The 18,448-nt window shown below is 45.2% G+C and overlaps 4 protein-coding genes across 6 annotated transcripts; 2 read left to right on the plus strand and 2 right to left on the minus strand.

Moving 5' to 3' along the window:
- Window positions 1-114: 114 nt before the first annotated feature.
- On the plus strand, window positions 115-2,735 carry LOC108009276 (transducin beta-like protein 3). Its single transcript, XM_017073492.4, has 2 exons — window positions 115-250; window positions 311-2,735. The coding sequence occupies exons 1-2, from the start codon at window positions 225-227 to the stop codon at window positions 2,646-2,648; spliced, it is 2,364 nt and encodes a 787-aa protein (XP_016928981.2). The 5' UTR covers window positions 115-224; the 3' UTR covers window positions 2,649-2,735.
- A 62-nt stretch (window positions 2,736-2,797) lies between these two features.
- PCB (Pyruvate carboxylase) lies at window positions 2,798-13,444 on the minus strand. Of its 2 annotated transcripts, XM_017073489.4 has the most exons (8): window positions 13,280-13,444; window positions 13,111-13,200; window positions 8,479-8,605; window positions 6,902-8,411; window positions 5,882-5,929; window positions 4,677-5,334; window positions 3,584-4,613; window positions 2,798-3,521 (listed from the first exon to the last, which is right to left on the minus strand). In XM_017073489.4, exons 3-8 carry the CDS (start codon window positions 8,575-8,577, stop codon window positions 3,273-3,275), a joined length of 3,594 nt encoding a protein of 1,197 aa, XP_016928978.2. In that variant the 5' UTR covers window positions 8,578-8,605; window positions 13,111-13,200; window positions 13,280-13,444; the 3' UTR covers window positions 2,798-3,272. The 2 variants fall into 2 exon arrangements, with proteins under 2 accessions (XP_016928978.2, XP_016928980.2); XM_017073491.4 differs by lacking the exon at window positions 5,882-5,929.
- peo (ubiquitin E2 variant domain-containing protein pendolino) lies at window positions 13,111-18,434 on the minus strand. Of its 2 annotated transcripts, XR_011603683.1 has the most exons (8): window positions 18,257-18,434; window positions 18,122-18,186; window positions 17,959-18,062; window positions 17,406-17,903; window positions 14,677-15,210; window positions 14,475-14,548; window positions 13,280-14,412; window positions 13,111-13,200 (listed from the first exon to the last, which is right to left on the minus strand). XR_011603683.1 is itself a non-coding variant. In XM_017075062.4 (4 exons), exons 1-4 carry the CDS (start codon window positions 18,340-18,342, stop codon window positions 17,424-17,426), a joined length of 735 nt encoding a protein of 244 aa, XP_016930551.2. In that variant the 5' UTR covers window positions 18,343-18,434; the 3' UTR covers window positions 17,346-17,423. The 2 variants fall into 2 exon arrangements, 1 of the variants encoding a protein (XP_016930551.2); XM_017075062.4 differs by lacking the exons at window positions 13,111-13,200; window positions 13,280-14,412; window positions 14,475-14,548; window positions 14,677-15,210 and having other exon boundaries at window positions 17,346-17,903.
- LOC108010219 (UPF0598 protein CG30010) lies at window positions 16,439-17,381 on the plus strand. The gene is made up of 2 exons (XM_017075063.4): window positions 16,439-16,796; window positions 16,850-17,381. The coding sequence occupies exons 1-2, from the start codon at window positions 16,650-16,652 to the stop codon at window positions 17,348-17,350; spliced, it is 648 nt and encodes a 215-aa protein (XP_016930552.2). The 5' UTR covers window positions 16,439-16,649; the 3' UTR covers window positions 17,351-17,381.
- Window positions 18,435-18,448: the final 14 nt, after the last annotated feature.

Genomic DNA, 18,448 nt, shown 5'->3' on the forward strand with positions numbered 1-18,448 from the left:
AGTTTTAACTATTTGCTACTGCAAACATTTAAAAACTGTTAAGAAATTCAACAGTATAGAATCTAAATATATTTAATATTTATTCGAATATCTATCTAAACATATTAATTGAACTTATTTTATTTTACCGATGGAATATCCCATACATATTCTGCACAGTTCCATTTCGAACTAGTTCCGAACCGCGGCGCACGCGGTTTTTGTATTTATAAACAACTGAAATCATGCTGGCGAGTATCAGCGAAAAAAGGTAACTAGAACTGCCTAAATAAGATGACAATAGTAAATATTAAACAATTAAATGACCCAGCTACGCGGCGGAGGCACGCTACACGAACTTCTACGCCGGCGGCGACATCGCCTGGAGCGCGGATGGCCATTATCTGTACTGCCTGAATGGAGCGGCTGTAAACCAGGTTGATGTGATGACCTCCCAAATCCTGTTGAGCTTCGGAGTGGCGGCCTCATCGGGGGAGAACAAGAGGTCGGCAGATGTGGATAACATCGACGTGGAGGATGACACCGTCACCTGCTTCGGCCTGTCTCAGGAGCACCTGGTCACTGCCCACCGGAGTGGCCTGCTCCGGCTGTGGCAGCTGGCCACCGCGAAGCTGGTGAAGCTGTGGAAGGCCCAGCACAAGGGACCCGTTATTCGGGTGGAGTTCAGTCCCTGCGGCAGGCTAATCTGCACCAGCGGCGGAGCGGACGCCACACTGAGGCTGTGGGACTACTCTAACAACAGCTGCCTGGGTGCCCTCAAGGGTTTCCCGGGTCCCGCTTGGCTCCTTGTCTTCCATCCCAATGTGCTGCGCAAGGAGATCTACGCTGGGGGTTCGGATAGCACGGTCTATGCCTGGAACTACGAGACCAAGACCCTGCTGCACAAGATGCGGGGTCATCTCTCGCAGATCACGGGCCTGAGTTTCAAGAGCAGCTCGGCCGACTGCAATGAGATCGTGACCGTAAGCCGGGACAAGGTCCTGATCGTGTGGCAACTGCAGGAGCAGTTGGAGAGCAAGCAGCTGAAGGTACTCCCTATGTACGATGAACTGGAGGGAGTCGTGTACGTCGAAGAGGGACATCAGATAATCGTAGCCAGTGGGACAGGCAAGCTGCAGCAGGTGGACACCAAGTCCTGGAAGACCAGGGATCTTCTTTCCCAGTCCGATTTCCAAATCAGCAGACTTTTGCTCTGCAGCGAACTTAAGCAGCTGGCGCTGGTCACTACGGAACAAAATATTCTGATCTACGATGCCGGAAGTCTGGAGCCGATTAAGCAGCTTGTGGGCTACAACGACGAGATCCTGGATATGTGCTTCATGGGGGACAACGATCGCTACCTGGCCGTGGCCACCAACAGCAAGCACTTCAAGCTGTACGACACGGAGCACGATATGAACTGCAAGCTGATCGTGGGCCACTCGGATACGGTCATGTCCCTGGCCGCCTCCCAGAATCTACTCATTTCGGTGGGCAAGGATTGTAGCGTCCGGTTGTGGAGGCTTCAGCACGACAAGGATTGCTCGCTTGAGGCTCTGACGCAACAGGCCAACTGCCACACGTCCACTATTGGATGCGTGGCCATGACGCACAACGGAGCCACCGGCTTTGCTTCCGTCAGCCAGGATGGAAGCATGAAGGTGTGGCAGCTGGCCAGGGACAAGGAGGATCGCAACTCGTACTCCTTCAACCTGCGCTATGCAGCGCTTTCCCACGACAAGGAGGTGAACTGTGTGGCCTATGCCCCGAACAACAAGCTCATTGCCACCGCATCACAGGACAAGACGGCAAAGGTCTGGCTGTCGGATTCCAACTCGCTGCAGGGCGTGCTGCGGGGTCACACACGCGGAGTGTGGAGTGTGCGCTTCTCGCCGGTGGACCAGATCGTGCTCACCTCGTCCTCGGACTGCACTCTGCGCCTTTGGTCCATCAGCAACTTTACGTGCATTAAACGCTTCGACCAGGAGTGCACCATACTTAGAGCCGAGTTCCTGGATCATGGAAAGTTTATCCTTTCCGCCGCTTCGGACGGCCTTCTTAAGCTGTGGAATATAAAGACCAACACATGCCTGCAATCCCTGGACGAGCACAGCGACAGGGTGTGGGCTCTGGCCGTTTCCGGCCGTAGCAATCGGTTCTTCTACACCGGAGGGGCGGACTCCAAGCTCATTCGTTTTGGCGACGTCACCCAGGCGACGCGCAACGAGGCGCTGGACCAGCGACAGGCCACCTTGGAACAGGAGCAGACACTTCAATCCCTTCTGCACGCCCAGAAGAAACTTCACAAGGCTTTCGTCCTGGCTTTGAACTTAAACAAGCCAAAAACCAGCTTTGACATTATCAACCACTTTGTCCGGCAACGGGATGATCCTGGTCTCCGCCAACTGGTGGACCAGTTGAACGTGGACCAGCGCGTGGCGCTGCTGCAGCATGTCAAGGCATGGACCACCAACTCGCGACACTCGCAGGTGGGCAACCTGATCCTGAAGCACTTAATCGGCGATGCTCTGCAGGATCCCAAGGCAAGGTTCTACAACAATGGCAACATGGTCGAGGTGCTCACACCGTACGTCCAGAGGCATTTTAAGAGGGTCACCGAACTAAACAAGGAGCTGGCCTTCCTGGAGTTCACTGTCAAATGCATGTAGACTATAGCTTTTGATCTGTTTTCTTCAGGCTTGTTGTAATGTAACTGAGTTTAAATAGTTTTAGGAAATAAAAAGTACAATATTATATTTCGAGCTTTTAATTTGCTTAGGATGTGGAAACGCCATTGAAACTACTAAAAAGCGGTGCATATTTTTTGTATAACGTTTATTAGACAATAGTTAATATAACATTTATAACCACTTACGTACTTACTGGAGAAGGGGAATCTCGACAGAGGTGTTGGCGAATTTAAAATTTCAAAATCGTACAAATTGGATTCAAATGACTTGGGGGAAAGGCTCTATGATAAATTTACAAATATACTTGGGCACGCACATGTACAATCCATTCCCAATCCCATCAATTTTGGCAGGGTAAGCTAAAACTTTATATCAATTAGGGTTGGTCGAATTATCCTGGAAATACAGAAATATATCTGACAAGCAGTACGGTTCTACAGCATCATATCAAAGTAGACACAGGCGATGGGACAGTTTATGGTCAATTGAACCGACAGAATCCCTAAGATTATCACTGTTTTGACTTAATTTTACATTGGGTGTGCGGTGGCAGCTTAACAATGGACATTACGACCCGGGGGCACATCTTCCAGGACTCCTACTCTATTCGATAATCATGATGAGGTCCTCGCCCTCGAGCTTCGTTCCGTTGGCGATCTCCAGCTTCTTAACAACGCCAGCCAATGGCGACTGCACCACCATCTCCATCTTCATGGCCGAGAGCACCACCAGGGGCTGACCCTTCTCGACTTTGTCGCCGACCTGCACGCGGATATCGATGACGGTTCCGGGCATGGGGGCGCCCACCTCGCTCTTGTTCGACTTGTTGGCCTTGGGATGGACATGGATCTCCTGCGGAAAGGAAGAAAAGGGATGAGTTCCAGTGCTGATCGAAGTGTTTAGGTTAAACCCACCTTGACGGCTTCCTTGTCCAGGATGTGGACCGCTCGCAGCTGTCCGTTCAATTCGAAGAAGACCTCGCGGATGCCGTTGGGCTTGAGATCGGCGGACACGGCCAAAGCCTTCACGCTCAGCGTCTTACCGCGCTCCAGTGGCACATCGAACTCTTCGCCCACTTTGGGTCCAGTGAGGAAGATGCGCGTGTCCAGCTTGTCGACGGGTCCGTACTTTTCGCGGAAGTTGAGGAAATCGTTCGTCACCTGCGGATAGAGGGCGGCCGACATGACGTCCCGGTTGGTAATGCAAGAGTGAGATTCCTTCAGTTCCTTCTTCAGCTTGTCGAAGTCCAAGTCCTGCAGCTCGGCACCCGGACGACCCTCAATGCGGGGCATGTCCTTGAGGACGCGCGACCGCAGGGGCTCGGGGAATCCACCGTGCGGGATGCCAATAGAGCCCTGCAGGTACTCCACCACCGACTTGGGGAAGGACAGCTCCTCGGCACGCTCCAGCACTTGGTCGGCGGTCAGGTTGTTCTGCACCATGAATTGGGCAAGATCGCCCACCACCTTCGACGAGGGCGTCACCTTGATAATGTCGCCCAGCAGAAGGTTGGCCTCCCGGTAGGCCTTCTTCACGTCCTCGAAGAAATCGCCCAGACCCAGCGAGAAGGCCTGGAACTGCAGGTTGGTGTACTGTCCGCCGGGGATCTCGTTTAGGTAGACATCGGCGTTGCCCGACCGCATCGTCGTCGTGCATTCGAAGGGGGCGTACAGGTTACGGGTCTGCTCCCAGTAGGCGGAGTATTCCGACACCGTGCGCAGGTCCACGTTGGTGTCCAGCGGAGTGCCCTGCAGGGAGGCCACTACGGCGCCCATGCTCGGCTGGGAGGTCATGCCGCTCATCGAGTCGACTGCCACGTCCACCACATCTGCTCCGGCCTGAGCGCAGGCCAGCATGGAGGCCACTCCCGCTCCGGAGGTGTCGTGGGTGTGGATGTGGATCGGGATGTCGGGGTGCTTGTCCCGGATGGCGGTGATGAGAAGCCTGTCAAAGCGAGCGAATGATATAGCATGCAGTGAGAGTAACAGAAATCCCTCCCAGACTCACCTGGCGGCTTCCGGTTTGAGCAGACCCGCCATGTCCTTGATGCAGAGCACGTGGGTGCCCGCCTTGACCAGCTCGTCGGCCAGGTTGGTGTAGTACTTCAGGTCGTACTTGGTGCGCTTGGGATCGCTGACGTCGCCGGTGTAGGAGATGGCCGCCTCCACCACGCCGCCCGCTTTGCCCGCAGCCTCCATGCCGAGGATCAGGTTGGGGAGGTAGTTGAGCGAGTCGAACACCCGGAAGATGTCCATGCCTGTCTGAACGGCCAGCTCGCAGAACTTGTAGACCACGTTGTCGGGATAGCTGGTGTAGCCAACGGCGTTGGCTCCACGCAGCAGCATCTGGAAGGGAATGTTCGGGATGCGCTTGCGCATCTCCTCCAGTCGCTCCCACGGGCACTCGTGCAGGAAGCGCAGCGCCACGTCGAAGGTGGCTCCACCCCAGTTCTCCAGCGAGTACAGGTTGCTGAAGTTGTGCGACACATAGGGCGAGATCTTGAGGAGATCGTGCGAACGGACGCGGGTGGCCAGCAGCGACTGGTGGGCATCGCGGAAGGTGGTGTCCATGAGCAGCAGCTCCTTGCGGCTGCGCACCTCCTTGGCGAAGGCCTCGGGACCTCCGGTAACTAGAACCTCACGCAGACCCTTTGGCGGTTCCGTAACTATATCAACAAAAAATACGTTAGTCCATGGCTTAAATGCAAAAGATATAGTCCCGCATCCACAGGTTTTTAAAATATTTCCGGAATATATCTTCGAAAATAGGACATTTACGGGTTATGTCTGAAACCATACATTATTACTACTAATTTAACAAAACCCCAGAAACACAAACTCGTTAAGCTGAACATCAAAAGCTGGTAAAACACTAGCTGCATTAATAAAAAATTAAAATATAAAATTTATTAAGTGCGTTAAATGAAATTAGCTTTATACCAAAAATTAATGATAAACATCTAAAAACCACCAAGGCACACAAATGTATATTGTATAATTAATAGTTATATTAAAAATAGTGGTTAAGAAATATAAAAGTGTACAGTAGTAAACTTTAAATTTTAGATTAGTTTATTATATTGAGTTAGGATCACCTTGGAAAACCTCTTCGATATAAATAGATGTGATCAGTGTGGGTATGTACAAATGTCCTGTGTGAAAATGGGGAATTTCTTTCCCTCTTTCGATTCCGGGATAAAAAAGTAAACGTACCTTTGGCCTCGCCACGTTCTTCCCGTTCTAGTGCTTCCGGGGACAGATCTTTGTTAGATTCGTTGAGTATGAATTCGATCATGGGAACGTGTCGCGTATGAACGGGGCGGTGTGGGCGTGGTCGTGGGTTTGTCGGTGGGCGTGTTGTGCAATTTTGAATCGTTGTTGTTTGGTTGTCGATACATACATAGGTGTGTGATATTGGTTTGTTGTATTGCAAAGCCGATTTGATTGCGATTACGATTCGGTATTGGTTGATTAATAACAGATGCAAAAAAATTTATAGTTGAAAGAGTAAAAACATAAAGGTTCGATTAAAGCATATCAGAAAAGCAAAGAACGTTTCACAGGAGATGCGGAAAGGTAAAAACATCCACTAACATGCCTTTTCATTGATTTCATTTAGGAAACAAAAGCTTCGATTGATCTATTAAGTTTGTTAGTAGATCAATTGAATAGATTAAGTAGCTAGAGTCTTTTACACGAAGCTTTTTTGGTACTCAGATCAGATAGATAAGGTTTTGACTTTTCATTTAAAGATAACTAATGTCAAGCAATATTAATAAAATAAATATTGGAAATGGCAATAAAACCAAAGTAAAGAAATAAAAAGGTTAAACTTAAAAAAAAAATTGATTTAGATAACTATGTTGATAATTTAACGATGGTACTTATAAGTAATGTTATGAGCTTAGAATTCTGGCGATCGGTTATTACCACAATATTTATCAAAATTCCAATATTATTATAAACTTTTTGAGACCCATAAAGAAAATGCCTATCATTAAAGCTAAAGAAAGGCAATGTGCCCATTATAAGAACATATTTTGTTCTGACTGCTGCTGCAATTAATAACAAAACAAAAGCTTCGTGTAAGGACCCTTTTGCCGGATGATCCGGAAAGCTGAAACATTCGGAAAGCAGCAACTGCCTTGAGATAGCCACACAAGCAAGCGTGAACCCGAAAAGCACATGCCATTGATCTGGGAATCTTCCAAGAGGATTAGGCGCGAAACTCACCCAGCGGAACGTCGGGAACGTGGGGCGTGACGATGGCGGGTTTCAGGGTGGTGGCCAGCGGCGTCTGCGGTCCGTTGACCAGCACCTCACCCATGTAGTTGAGCAGCTTCTGGGCGCGATTCAGCGAGGGCTTGAACTTGAACAGCTGCGGGTGCTCGTCGATGAAGTAGGTGTCGAGGACGCCGTGCAGGAACTTCTGGTTCTCCAGCACGTTCAGCAGGAAGGGGATGTTGGTTTTGACGCCGCGGATGCGGAACTCCCGCAGGGCGCGGTTCATCTTGGAGGCGGAGCTCTGCAGATCGCTGGCGTGCGAGATCACCTTGACCAGCAAGGAGTCGTAGTACGGCGAAATGATGGCTCCGGCATAGGCGGACGCGCTGTCCAGTCGAATGCCCATACCCTCGCCGGAGCGGAAGACCTCTAGACGACCGGTATTGGGTTGGAAGTCGTTCGCCGGATCCTCGGTGGTCACACGACACTGGATGGCATAGCCGCGGGGCAAGATCTTGTCCTGCGTGTATCCCAGCTCGGGCAGGGTCATGCCCTCGGCGATGCGAATCTGTGACTGCACCAGATCGATGCCCGTGATCTCCTCGGTCACTGTGTGCTCCACCTGCAGACGGGCGTTCACCTCGATGAAGTAGAAGTTGCCAGACTCGTCGCACAGGAACTCCACTGTTCCGGCGTTCTCGTATCCCACATGGCGGGCCAAACGCACGGCGGCCTCCGTCATCTTGTCCCGGATCTCGATGGGCAGACGCGGTGCCGGCGCGATCTCCACCACCTTCTGGTGGCGACGCTGCACGGAGCAGTCGCGCTCGTACAGGTGCACCACATTACCAGCCTTGTCTCCCAGCAGTTGGACCTCGATGTGACGGGGTCGCTCGATGAACTTCTCGATGAACATGGCCCCATTGCCGAAGGCGGCCTTAGCCTCGGAACTGGCACGCTGGAAGCTCTCCTCCACATCCTCCATTTTGCGGACGACGCGCATGCCACGACCGCCACCTCCGTAGGCGGCCTTAAAGATTACGGGCAGGCCGTGCTTCTTGCAGAAATCGAGGGCCTCCTCCTTGGTGGTCACTGGACCATCTGTGCCGGGCACAATGGGCACGCCCGCCTCAATGGCCGCCACTCGGGCCGCCACCTTGTCACCCATCTTCTGGACGACTTCGGGCGAGGGACCAATGAAGCGCAGTCCGGCATCGATTACCGCCTGGGCAAAGTCACTGCGCTCCGACAGGAATCCGTAGCCGGGATGCACGGCATCCACGTCGTTCTCCTTGCACACCCGGATCAGCTCTGGAATGTTGAGGTAGGCCTCCACGGGGGGCAGACCCTTGCCCACGATGTACGACTCGTCGGCCTTCTGTCGGTGCATGTGCATCTTGTCCTGCTCCGAGTAGACGGCCACCGACTTGATGCCCAGCTCCGTGCAGGCACGGAACACTCGGATGGCGATCTCGCCGCGGTTGGCCACCAACACCGAACGGATGGGCTTGTACTCCACCTGGAAAGGGGGAGATCGGGGATTGGCATTTAGAGGTAGAGCATTTGAATGCCTGTTGGAGACTCACCTTGCTGGAATAGCCATTCTTGAAGAGGAAGTTGAGCCGGGCGCGGGGCTGCGTCTTGCGCAGCGTCCTATAGGCGGACTGTGCGGCCGGAATGAACATGCTGATCCCGCCTAGGATTCGAATTTATCTATAACACAAATAATTACAATTTAGTTCTAAGCGATTAATGTTACATCGTTTTGGCTAAAATTGTATGTGTAACGGCGAATTTTCGACTTAATCACATATTTTAATATACATAGTTTTGATACTTTGATCTCACCAAAACCTAGTTTTACCATAAAGCATTATACAGTCAAATCAGCCCAAGAACTTTCAATTTTTTAATGACAGTGCTTAGGTTTACTTAGAGAGGGTGATGGAGGAAAATATATGTAAAGCCCGCTCTGCTTTACGATCGAGAGATTGCATTTAACGCTTTAATTATCTGTTAATTTCAAAAGCTTGATTGCCAAATGCCTTAAGGTTATCGACATTACTTTCGAAAAAACAAACAAGCGCCGCTGGAAGGTCTCGTTTTTTGAATTTAATGCAATTAGAAATCTATAAACAAAGCGAGTTACGCCGACTTCTAATCCCTTTCAAATAAAATAGTAATAAGATTATGTGTACTAGTTACTAAAATAAAACATTGCGCTCTAAAAATCGGTCAAAACGGTTTTATGAAAAAAACTTGACTTGCATCCTGGATTTTGGTTGCTATTATTATGACCGCATCTGTGTGCAAGTTTAATCTTCGGCTCAAAGTCCATCAATTGTTTGCTGTTTTGGTATTATTCCATATAAATAGCAATCTGTCTCCTCATTAATATGAGTTGACTCACGTGATCAAAATCCAAAGCGGGATTTAACAAATGCACGACAAACTTGTTGAATTATAAGGCAGGTTGTTTGTTCTGTATTGTTAACAAAGTGGACATTTAAGACCCCTAATTAAAACGTTAGATCTGTCTATTTTTGATATTATATGTACGAAAAAAGGGCTGGTAATAGATAATCAAATATAGACAACTGTTAAACAGCAAATACTCTAGCACGTTTTCGCACTCGAAGTTTAAATAATGAAGTTTAGCGGGTCTAACTGTTTGGATCAACTAGGTTCAGGAAATAACAGATGTGTTAGATCATAAACAAAATCATTCTTCTTTACTGTTCCTTTATTTATTTTTGTTTAACTCAATTGGAATTTCTAGTTATATTTTTCACATAAATAATAAAGTGTTATTTAGTATACATTCCCTTTTACTGATTTTTCGGTCAAGTCAAATTGAATTGCAAGTCATTCCAATACCTATTAGCTCTCTTTTGAAAAACATTTGTATATATTCTTCTAAGCTTTTACTTTATTTTCACACGTACATATTTGGCGACTCAATTAGCACTCATAATATAAGCAAACAGTTAATTATTACAGCCGCATTAAAACGCAAAAAACCGACTATGATACTATAAAACAAACATTTTAAGCTACTCCTATGGAGAGTATTCAGAGTCCGTTGATTGCTGGCTCGCTTTCGCCACACATGCCATTAAATATTTTATTTATTTTTCTGTCTGTTAACTTTTAGCTTGTTTTGCTCATTATCAGCGATTCAAATGGGGTTTGTAGCCCCCGTCGCGATGAGACTGATTGGGGAACAGGTAAGTGGTGCAAGGGTGCGTCAGAGACCGGCTTTGCTGACCAGACAGGTCGAGCTCTCTTTTGCATTTTAGATTCTCGACCCAAATCGTGTTCAAATGGCCGACATAGAGCGTACCCTCTATCAAATTCTATTTTCTGGGGGCTCGTCTGCGTCTGCGAAAACCTGTTGACCAAATACACTATCTATACCATACTAAAAACCGATTTGAGAACTGGTCAGGTGACCGAAAGACCTGGGATCCAAATTCAAGGAGTTCTCTGCGCTAATCTTCCAATGGGGTTCACCGATTAACTCTATTTCTGGCCAACACATTGCCGTGTTTACCATTCGTAGTTGCAACTAAATGGGTGTTTTCGCAATCGCACGTGAAGTGCATGTTGAAAGGGAGGTTCCTGGGGTCCATAGATAATCAAGAACCAATGTTGACACATGTATTGGATGTGTGACACAGGTGCAGATAATGAGCGGACGATAAGCTCCCTTTATTAACACATCGGAGGTCGGGCTATAGTAAATATTATCATTCCCGGTGGGAGTGCACTCTTATAAGGAAATCTTGGGGGCCCCCATGTTTAGGATCTATTGATAGTCGCAACATGATGGAAATTAAGTTAGATCAACTCTAATTAAATTTCCCTCTCTTAGCATCAATTTTATTTGATAATTTGATTAATTCGCACTGCATTCCTTTCACGATTATGTTATTAATTAAAAGATACAATAAACTTGCACAAAGCCCACACGGTATGTTATTGGCAAGATAAGCCCAATGTCACCCCAAGGAACGGAAGAAGCACTCGACTGCCAGCCTTTAAGAATGCTATAAATGGTGAAAGATAACTAAAGGTAATTCTCAGGTCCCCACACACAATTTTTTGTACCCTTTTCTAGTTTTGAAAATATGTTTTGTAACAAAATCATGATAACGCCCGGCTCGAACATATGGAATAGTTTTGCACTCATCAGATTGAGACAATCGCGGATTTAGGTCAGTTGTCATATTAGTTTTCTTATCTAAATGGCTGTGTTCTATAATAACATAGGACAAAAATATTCAGGACCGAGTCAGTTATCGATAAAAAACAAATGTACAGTCCCTTCTTAAAAGCTACAGCTATCAAAAAATATTCTTTGACTTTTAAGAGCTAATCAAAGTTTTCATATGTATATCTCAATAACAAATTGAAACGTGCGAAGCGAATCTTATCTCAGCCCCAAGCGGAAATTATAATCGGAAGCTTTTCCTTATCTCTAGCCTCTGAAATTAAAAGGACTTGAAATAAATAATTTAAACATCGATCTGCGATAAAAAAAAATCTCTGGATTCTAAAAATTAAGGCGCATTAGCATTAGAATAAACTCAATGAATGCATGTCTAACAAATTGTTTAGCATGTTGTGAAAATAACACGTATTCTCGCATGCAAATCAGAGTTTATTTCAGGTTTTTCTGGGATACCTCTGGCATAGGTAAATTTCGTGCCGTGTTTCTGGCAATATTTACAGACGATCAATTATCCTGTTGCTTCGCCTTCTTGACTGGGTGTGTTCCCAGGTTTTCTGTAAGGAAAGTGGGCGTAGTCCAGTCCAGTCTCAAGCAATTTCACGAAAATTTTGTTGACACGGCATACCAAAGCCCTAACCCAAACGCAACCCCAAGACCCGATTCTGTTTGCCCATCAAAACGAGCGATTATGTAATAATAACATGATAATCAAACTAACTACATCGTGCAACAGTAGTAATGGAACGCCTCAGCTATTTGAACGAATTTTGCTTTTGTTCACCAACTTTTGCCAGAGAAATGTGCGTGCCTATGATTTTTTTTGCTCTATAAACGTATGATCTTGAACGACAAGCTGCTAAGGTCAAAGTCGCTTTTGAATGTGGGTCGTACATTGATTTTTTCGCAATAAAGGTGACAACTTGGAGGAAATAGCGAATCTTTGTACTGCATTAATGATTCAGAAATTAAGATTTGTGTTTAACAGTCATGCTAAAGTGTTTTGATTCCAGATGCTGAGTTATATAATCGCAATGACGTGTTGAAACAGTCATTTAGAACATTCAGTAAAACAGCATATTTTTAATAAATGACGTACAATAATATTGTGATCCATAATTCTGTGTTTCAGCAAACATGCAACATAACTTTCATAACTGAAGTTTTCCGAAATTGAAGTATTTCCGTTTTTTACGCAATAACGTTGTTTTTCATTATTTTTTAAATCGTGTAATTAAAAAAAGTAATAGTTTTATTTATTAGCAAAAACTATAAAGATAGTCATATACTTTCGTTCGAAAAACTTTTATGTTTACTTGGGCCCCACGTCCAGAGTCTAGACCTTATCACGCCAAACGAATAGCTGATAGAGGCGAAGCTTTGACATTGACTAGTCCGGGTCCAGCTCTCCATGTACGTATTTTACGGCCTGTCGTACAAATCAAACGCAATCAAACAAATCAAACTGTTCCATAAACTGGTTAAATTTTGGTTCACCCCAGATCACTTTCGTAGAGCAGACATTAATTGCCATCGCACTGCACATGCGGGATAATTTCAAAATTATGCACAACAGATATAGATCTTGGATCTATGTTTGTCTGGCTGTGCGACAAACACGTTTCACCCAATAGCGAAACCATAAGAAGGTCATAAATATTGGGCGGAAAAAGTAGGATGAGTCCGAAAATAAAACAGCCACATTTCCCTCTCTGGGATGGTGCGTATCGCATGGGTGTGTGTATGGGAACGGTCTATGGTCTATGGGGTATGGAATAGAATAAAATGTAATTAACACATGTCTGCCAGAGAGTGACGAAGGCAAATTACAATGCTTGGAGGGAAGTGCGGAGAAAGGAGGGCAAGGGAAAGGGTCCCACCGAACCGAGGGGAAAAGAAATTGAGCAAATATTATGCAATTAATTTCCTATGCACTTGATCGATAGACCAACTCAAATTAGCTAGGGTCCACTGAACCGCGACTTACTTTTGAATAGAAAAGGTTCCGAAGGAGCGCCCTGCGCCTATCCTCGTGGTCCTGGCGGCTCCGAAATGTGGGTTATCCCTCGCTCCAGCACTATAAAACAATTTCAAACGAGTCGTGAGTCAACGTGGGTTCTTGAGCTTATATACCAAGCTTATGTATCAGCACATACGAATTCACGGTTCCTATATATGCGGCTTTTGTCAACTGGTCGGCCTCTTTTTATTTGGGCTTTGCTCTGGGTTTGGTAGGTAGAACAGCACGAATTCGCAAACGGTTGCTGCACTCTGATTCTCCGTCTTTCTGCCCAGGAACTCGCGAACCGTTCACTTCAAAGCTGTCCGTCGGACTGGCCGAGCACAAAAAACTCGAAAGTTTCGACTAGTTCCGTGGAGAGTGGTGGGGTTTCAGCGGTGCTACGCTGCGAACATTCTCGCTAACGCTCCCTCTCCCAATCTCTGTGGCGCCTCTCGCAATTTCGAGGCCTGCGCGTGCTCGTGCTCCCTACCGGCAATGATTTGTTCTCAAATAAGATGGTTAGAGCTTTGCGACTTTAAGTTACCCATTACCCACAGAAACATTTAAGAACTGGGTTCATTCTCGTCTACTATAATAACTCTGAGCGCTTGAGATTTTAATAATTTTATAGGTTTTATAAAAAATGAAAATCCAATTTGATTGTCCTTACCACAAAAAGTCAGTATCCCAGATTTTAATTACCGATCTCTAATAGATCCCGAGATCTAACAATATACGCATCCAAGTCTATAAAAATGTTGTTATTATCGTTGAAATCGCAAGGGGCATATCCTATACTCATAGATCCCAAGTTATACGACCCTGATCTATTAGGACGAACACTTTTCTGACATGAATTTCGAAAATCTTCCATTCGTATGATATGTGACTTAAGTCTTATGTACCTTTTAAGATCACACAGACTTTTATCCGTTTGTCACACGCCTTACACGACTCTAATATACCCCTCGATTACCCGGTAAAGAGACTGAAACATCATCGAACTTTGTCCTAGCGGCAAAGCTGTTTTTGTCGCCGTATGCCGGTCGCGCAAGAGAACTTTCTATTGACATTGGCCGCCAGTCGAGAGACAGAGAGGGTGGGATGGGAGGCGAGCGAGAGAGCGACAGCTGTTCGCTGAAACCCCAAAAGACACAGGTCCCAAAAATCCAAATTACTTCATCCAGGGTTACTACCAATTTTGAATGGCAAAAAACTAAACGAAGCACTTAAAATTTAAAAAACTGACTAGTGAATTATTAAATCCAAATGGCCTACTGGGGAGCGCTGAATAAATTAGTTATCCAAATTATCCATCAAGGTTTTTCATTTCCACAATTCTTGGTTACCTCATCACTGGAGTTTGCAAGACTCCGGTAGTCCAGCCAGATAACAGTTCGGGGGTGAGATGTCATCCTAATCTCTTCAAACCAAAGAGTGTTGAATGCATGAATTTAAGGAACACCACCATGGAAATCCTTCGTATCATAAAACATTACAAAGGAATATGTATCAATCCCTCATTCCCCCAATTGCTAGTTATAAAAAAACCACATCTGACATCCCCTGATATTGATCTATTATGCTTGTTTAAACTTTCGGAACATAATGAGCTTTTTGTTGTTGTTTTGAGAAGGGAACTCAAATGCTCTGGCCATTTCGATCGGACGCGTGGAGCTTATAATATTAACAGCCGGTATGTCTACATATACCGGGACTCGTTGGTAGAGTCAGATGAATCGTATGACTTCCAATGGTTTTCAAGATTCGGCGCTGATTTGAGCGAGTAAGAGAAAGCAGAGAGGACTTCTCTGTTATCGCCGGTAGAAGCTGAATTTATTGGGAGCTCTCTCTCTTCAAAATACATCTTTGCGCTATATATACGTTCGTGTATAGGTAAACACGCGTATATCGTAGGTTTTCAGATTTTTATTTTTATAATGCGGCACGCGCGATTGGGGCAATAACAAAGCTGGGGAGTCTTATCACCTCACCAGACTGAAAGAGGGGCCAACCAGAATGATGTTGTGTATGAGCGACGGCAGATATAACAGCCAGATAATGCCCAAATGAGGGAGTGTTTACCTGCAAACAGAGAAGTGTTTTAGAAAAGCCTATATGTATCCATAAATCATACATCGCTCTTTTTTTGAGTCAACTTTGGGTTATTTAAAAAACTCATCAACATAGTTTTAAAGATTTATTTTCCAATGCCTATATTGCCAGCTCTTCATTTCTAAAAACTTTGAACTTTGAAGCAAGAGTCTGAAACACAAAAACAAATATGAAATCAATAAAGCTGCAGCTCAAAGATTATATTAAAGAAATCTAGCAACTTGGGGATACTACCACCTCTAAGAAAAGATTCCACACACTTCTAGGCGATTAAAACGTATTGGTGAACAGATAAGAAGGGCCACGCCTCCGTCTGAATGGAAATCTTTCATAAGCTATCAATCCGATGGTGCAAAAATAGCCAGTCATTGCTAATTACTGGACACACCATATCTTATCAGCTCCAAATGCGGGGAATTAAACTAAAGTACCCTGCCCAAACGGGGATTTCTTTTACTTTGAGGCCCTAATATGCTTTACATACTTCATATTCAGGAAAGAGTATTTATTAGTCGTTTTATTGAGAGCAGCAAGACCTACAAAAATAGTGATAGTATCACGCACGTGCCGCTTATTTTATTACGTTAATTTCCTCATGAATACAGTGATAAGGCTTAAGTTTGATCTATCTTTTTTGATTTATGGTTTTAACAGGCCAATGTATCAGTTTGCCAAGGTTGTGTACTCCTGGTATTCAAAGGTGCAATACTTTAAAAAGTCTATAAGCGTAAGCCAATTCCTTTTCACTCTGATCCAATTTAAGTTAATTCTAGAGAATGATTATATCAAGTCCAAAGTATATTTAGATATGATATAAAGAACAAAAGGAAAATGAAGACCTAATCGTAGCGACCTTCAGGTTATCTGTATTTTACTCAATACCACAGAGTAAAATTAAAATGTTTCAATGGATTTTTTTTTATATGATGGATAGGTATATATTTACTATTTCAGTCAAATAATAAAATCGATAAACCTAAAAATGCTAACAAAATAAGTTTTTTGTTTTTGAAAAACCGTTGATTATTACATTTTACAGTGAAGCTTATTAACAAAAGCTTAGCATACTTTTTGGTCAACGATTTTTCAAATAAACTATCGCTGCGTTGGATACAGGAAATCGAGAGCTTTCAGTATTTTTAGGGTTTCAAATGACTGCCACTTATTTTTTTCAAAACAACTTGTTTGTATCTTTTAAACACATTATTTAATATTTTCTCAACTATGTTTATAAATCCCATAGTAGAAAAACGACTCACAAAGTTTCAGTCTTCTCAAATGAATTTTACATCAGGAAAACCCAAAAGGGTTTTGATGGGTGATAGACGGCAATCATATAGTATGTAGTAAACAAAAATCAGCTGTTCTTTGTAGCTTAATTGCAATCGCAGTTCTCAGAAAATATAACAATGTTTATACTAAGTACCAGATCGATAATAAAGCCGAAAATCCTTGGTTTTCCAAGCCAGTTATATCGTTATTTGCAATACAATCAAGGTCAATCTCCGGAGCCCAAAATTCGCGAATACTTCTACTACATCGATCATGAGGGAATGGTGAGTCTCAAGACTATGAACATTTACCTGAACTATCAGAACATCTTTTGTAGCTCTTTCTCGACGATGCGAAAATGAAAAACTTTACCAGCTGCTTCAAAGAGAAAGACTTCCTGAGGTTCTTTTTCAGTCGCCTGCGACTGAACAAAACGAATAGATACGAAAACGAATTTCCATACATTTCCCTCTGTGGGCGGGAAAGGAATTTTATACGGTGCGACGACACGCCTCTTGTGTTTACTGAGCAACTGAGAAAGGACGATAAGGAGGTGCTCAGCTATGCGCACTCGGGACAGGTCCTAACCCTGCCCTATGAACCGCACAAACTGTACATGGATCCGCGAAACGGAAGGGTCTATCACCCAGCCACGCCACAGGTGGGCGGAATAGGTCTCGTCCGTTCCAAACTGGCCATCGAACTCAGTCAGCACTTTGAGTTTCCAACTGGCCAGGCTTCCCCCACTCACTTTCGATGGAACGGAGAGCGATTGAAACTGCAGAACGAGTGGGTTAGCGATACTCAGCGATTTCCCATGAACGAGGAGTGTATATAATCGAATAACTTTAATGGATTAAAATTGAGACGTTAGTACTACGTAGATAACTTACAGGGCTGGTAAATTGTTTTTACTCAATGCTGAGGGGCTTGAACTCGCCCTCCTTCACCCAGGAGAGACCAGTGGCGTGGCCTGCATTCGCCTGTTGCGAAGAGGATTCCGCCTGCTTGCTTCTCCCAGCCCTTATGCGCTCCAGAACGGGTCCGTGTACGTCCGTTTGAAACTTCTCGAATACTATGTAGTGCGGATCCTCGGTGGGCGGAGTGTCGTAGATGTGCTCCTTGCTCTCCTTTATGTTTTCTTGGACGCGGGTCGCAAACTCCTCCTTGTTGCCCATTAGCAGCTCTGCAGCCTCGCCGTTCTTCAGTTTGTCCACTTCAATGCCACGAATGCTGTTCACGGGATCGTAGAATATGGCCTGCACGTACTTCAGAAGCTGCCAGAGGTGATCTTCGCCACAACGCCACTCCGGGAAGGCGTGACTCACGTCCAAAGTGTGGGTGTAGGGGCACACATGGGGGTGCAGCACATCCTGCTGAAATATTATGGTCTGGGGGAAGGTGTTTTGAGTAATATGCACTTGGTTTATCCACGACCTTACTTACCGGAAGACTTTTGTCGTCGGGAAAACGGTCGGGCAGCAAAATCGAGAAGCGAAAAACACTTTCTGCATAGAAGCCCTGGCGTCCAAAGAAGACCCCGAACCACTCTATGAAAACCATAAAATGAATATAGGTGTGCATAAAAGACATATGTAGGTATGCTCACGAAGGGAATTTGCATAGCTAGGTATCACATATAGGCCTCCTAACTTCTCCGACTCAATCATTTTGCTAAAAACACAAAATAAGAAAGTAGGTAAATTTGTTTTGTCACCGTTGATTAAGTACAAAGAAAACTTACTATTCAGCCAGGATTTTGTACTCCTGCTGGATGGTGGCGATGAGCAGCTTGTCATCCTTCTTATTCGCGTCCAAATCTAGAGTCATTTCGGCCCGACAATTAAGAAATAAAACACAAAACTCTTAAAATAAACAAAACAGTGTGTTGGTGTTTTCTCGAACAGCTGTTTTCAGCAGAGTTGCCACCTTTTGT

The sequence above is a fragment of the Drosophila suzukii genome, chromosome 2R, assembly GCF_043229965.1.
Source record: "Drosophila suzukii chromosome 2R, CBGP_Dsuzu_IsoJpt1.0, whole genome shotgun sequence".
NCBI classification, from domain to species: Eukaryota; Metazoa; Arthropoda; class Insecta; order Diptera; family Drosophilidae; genus Drosophila; species Drosophila suzukii.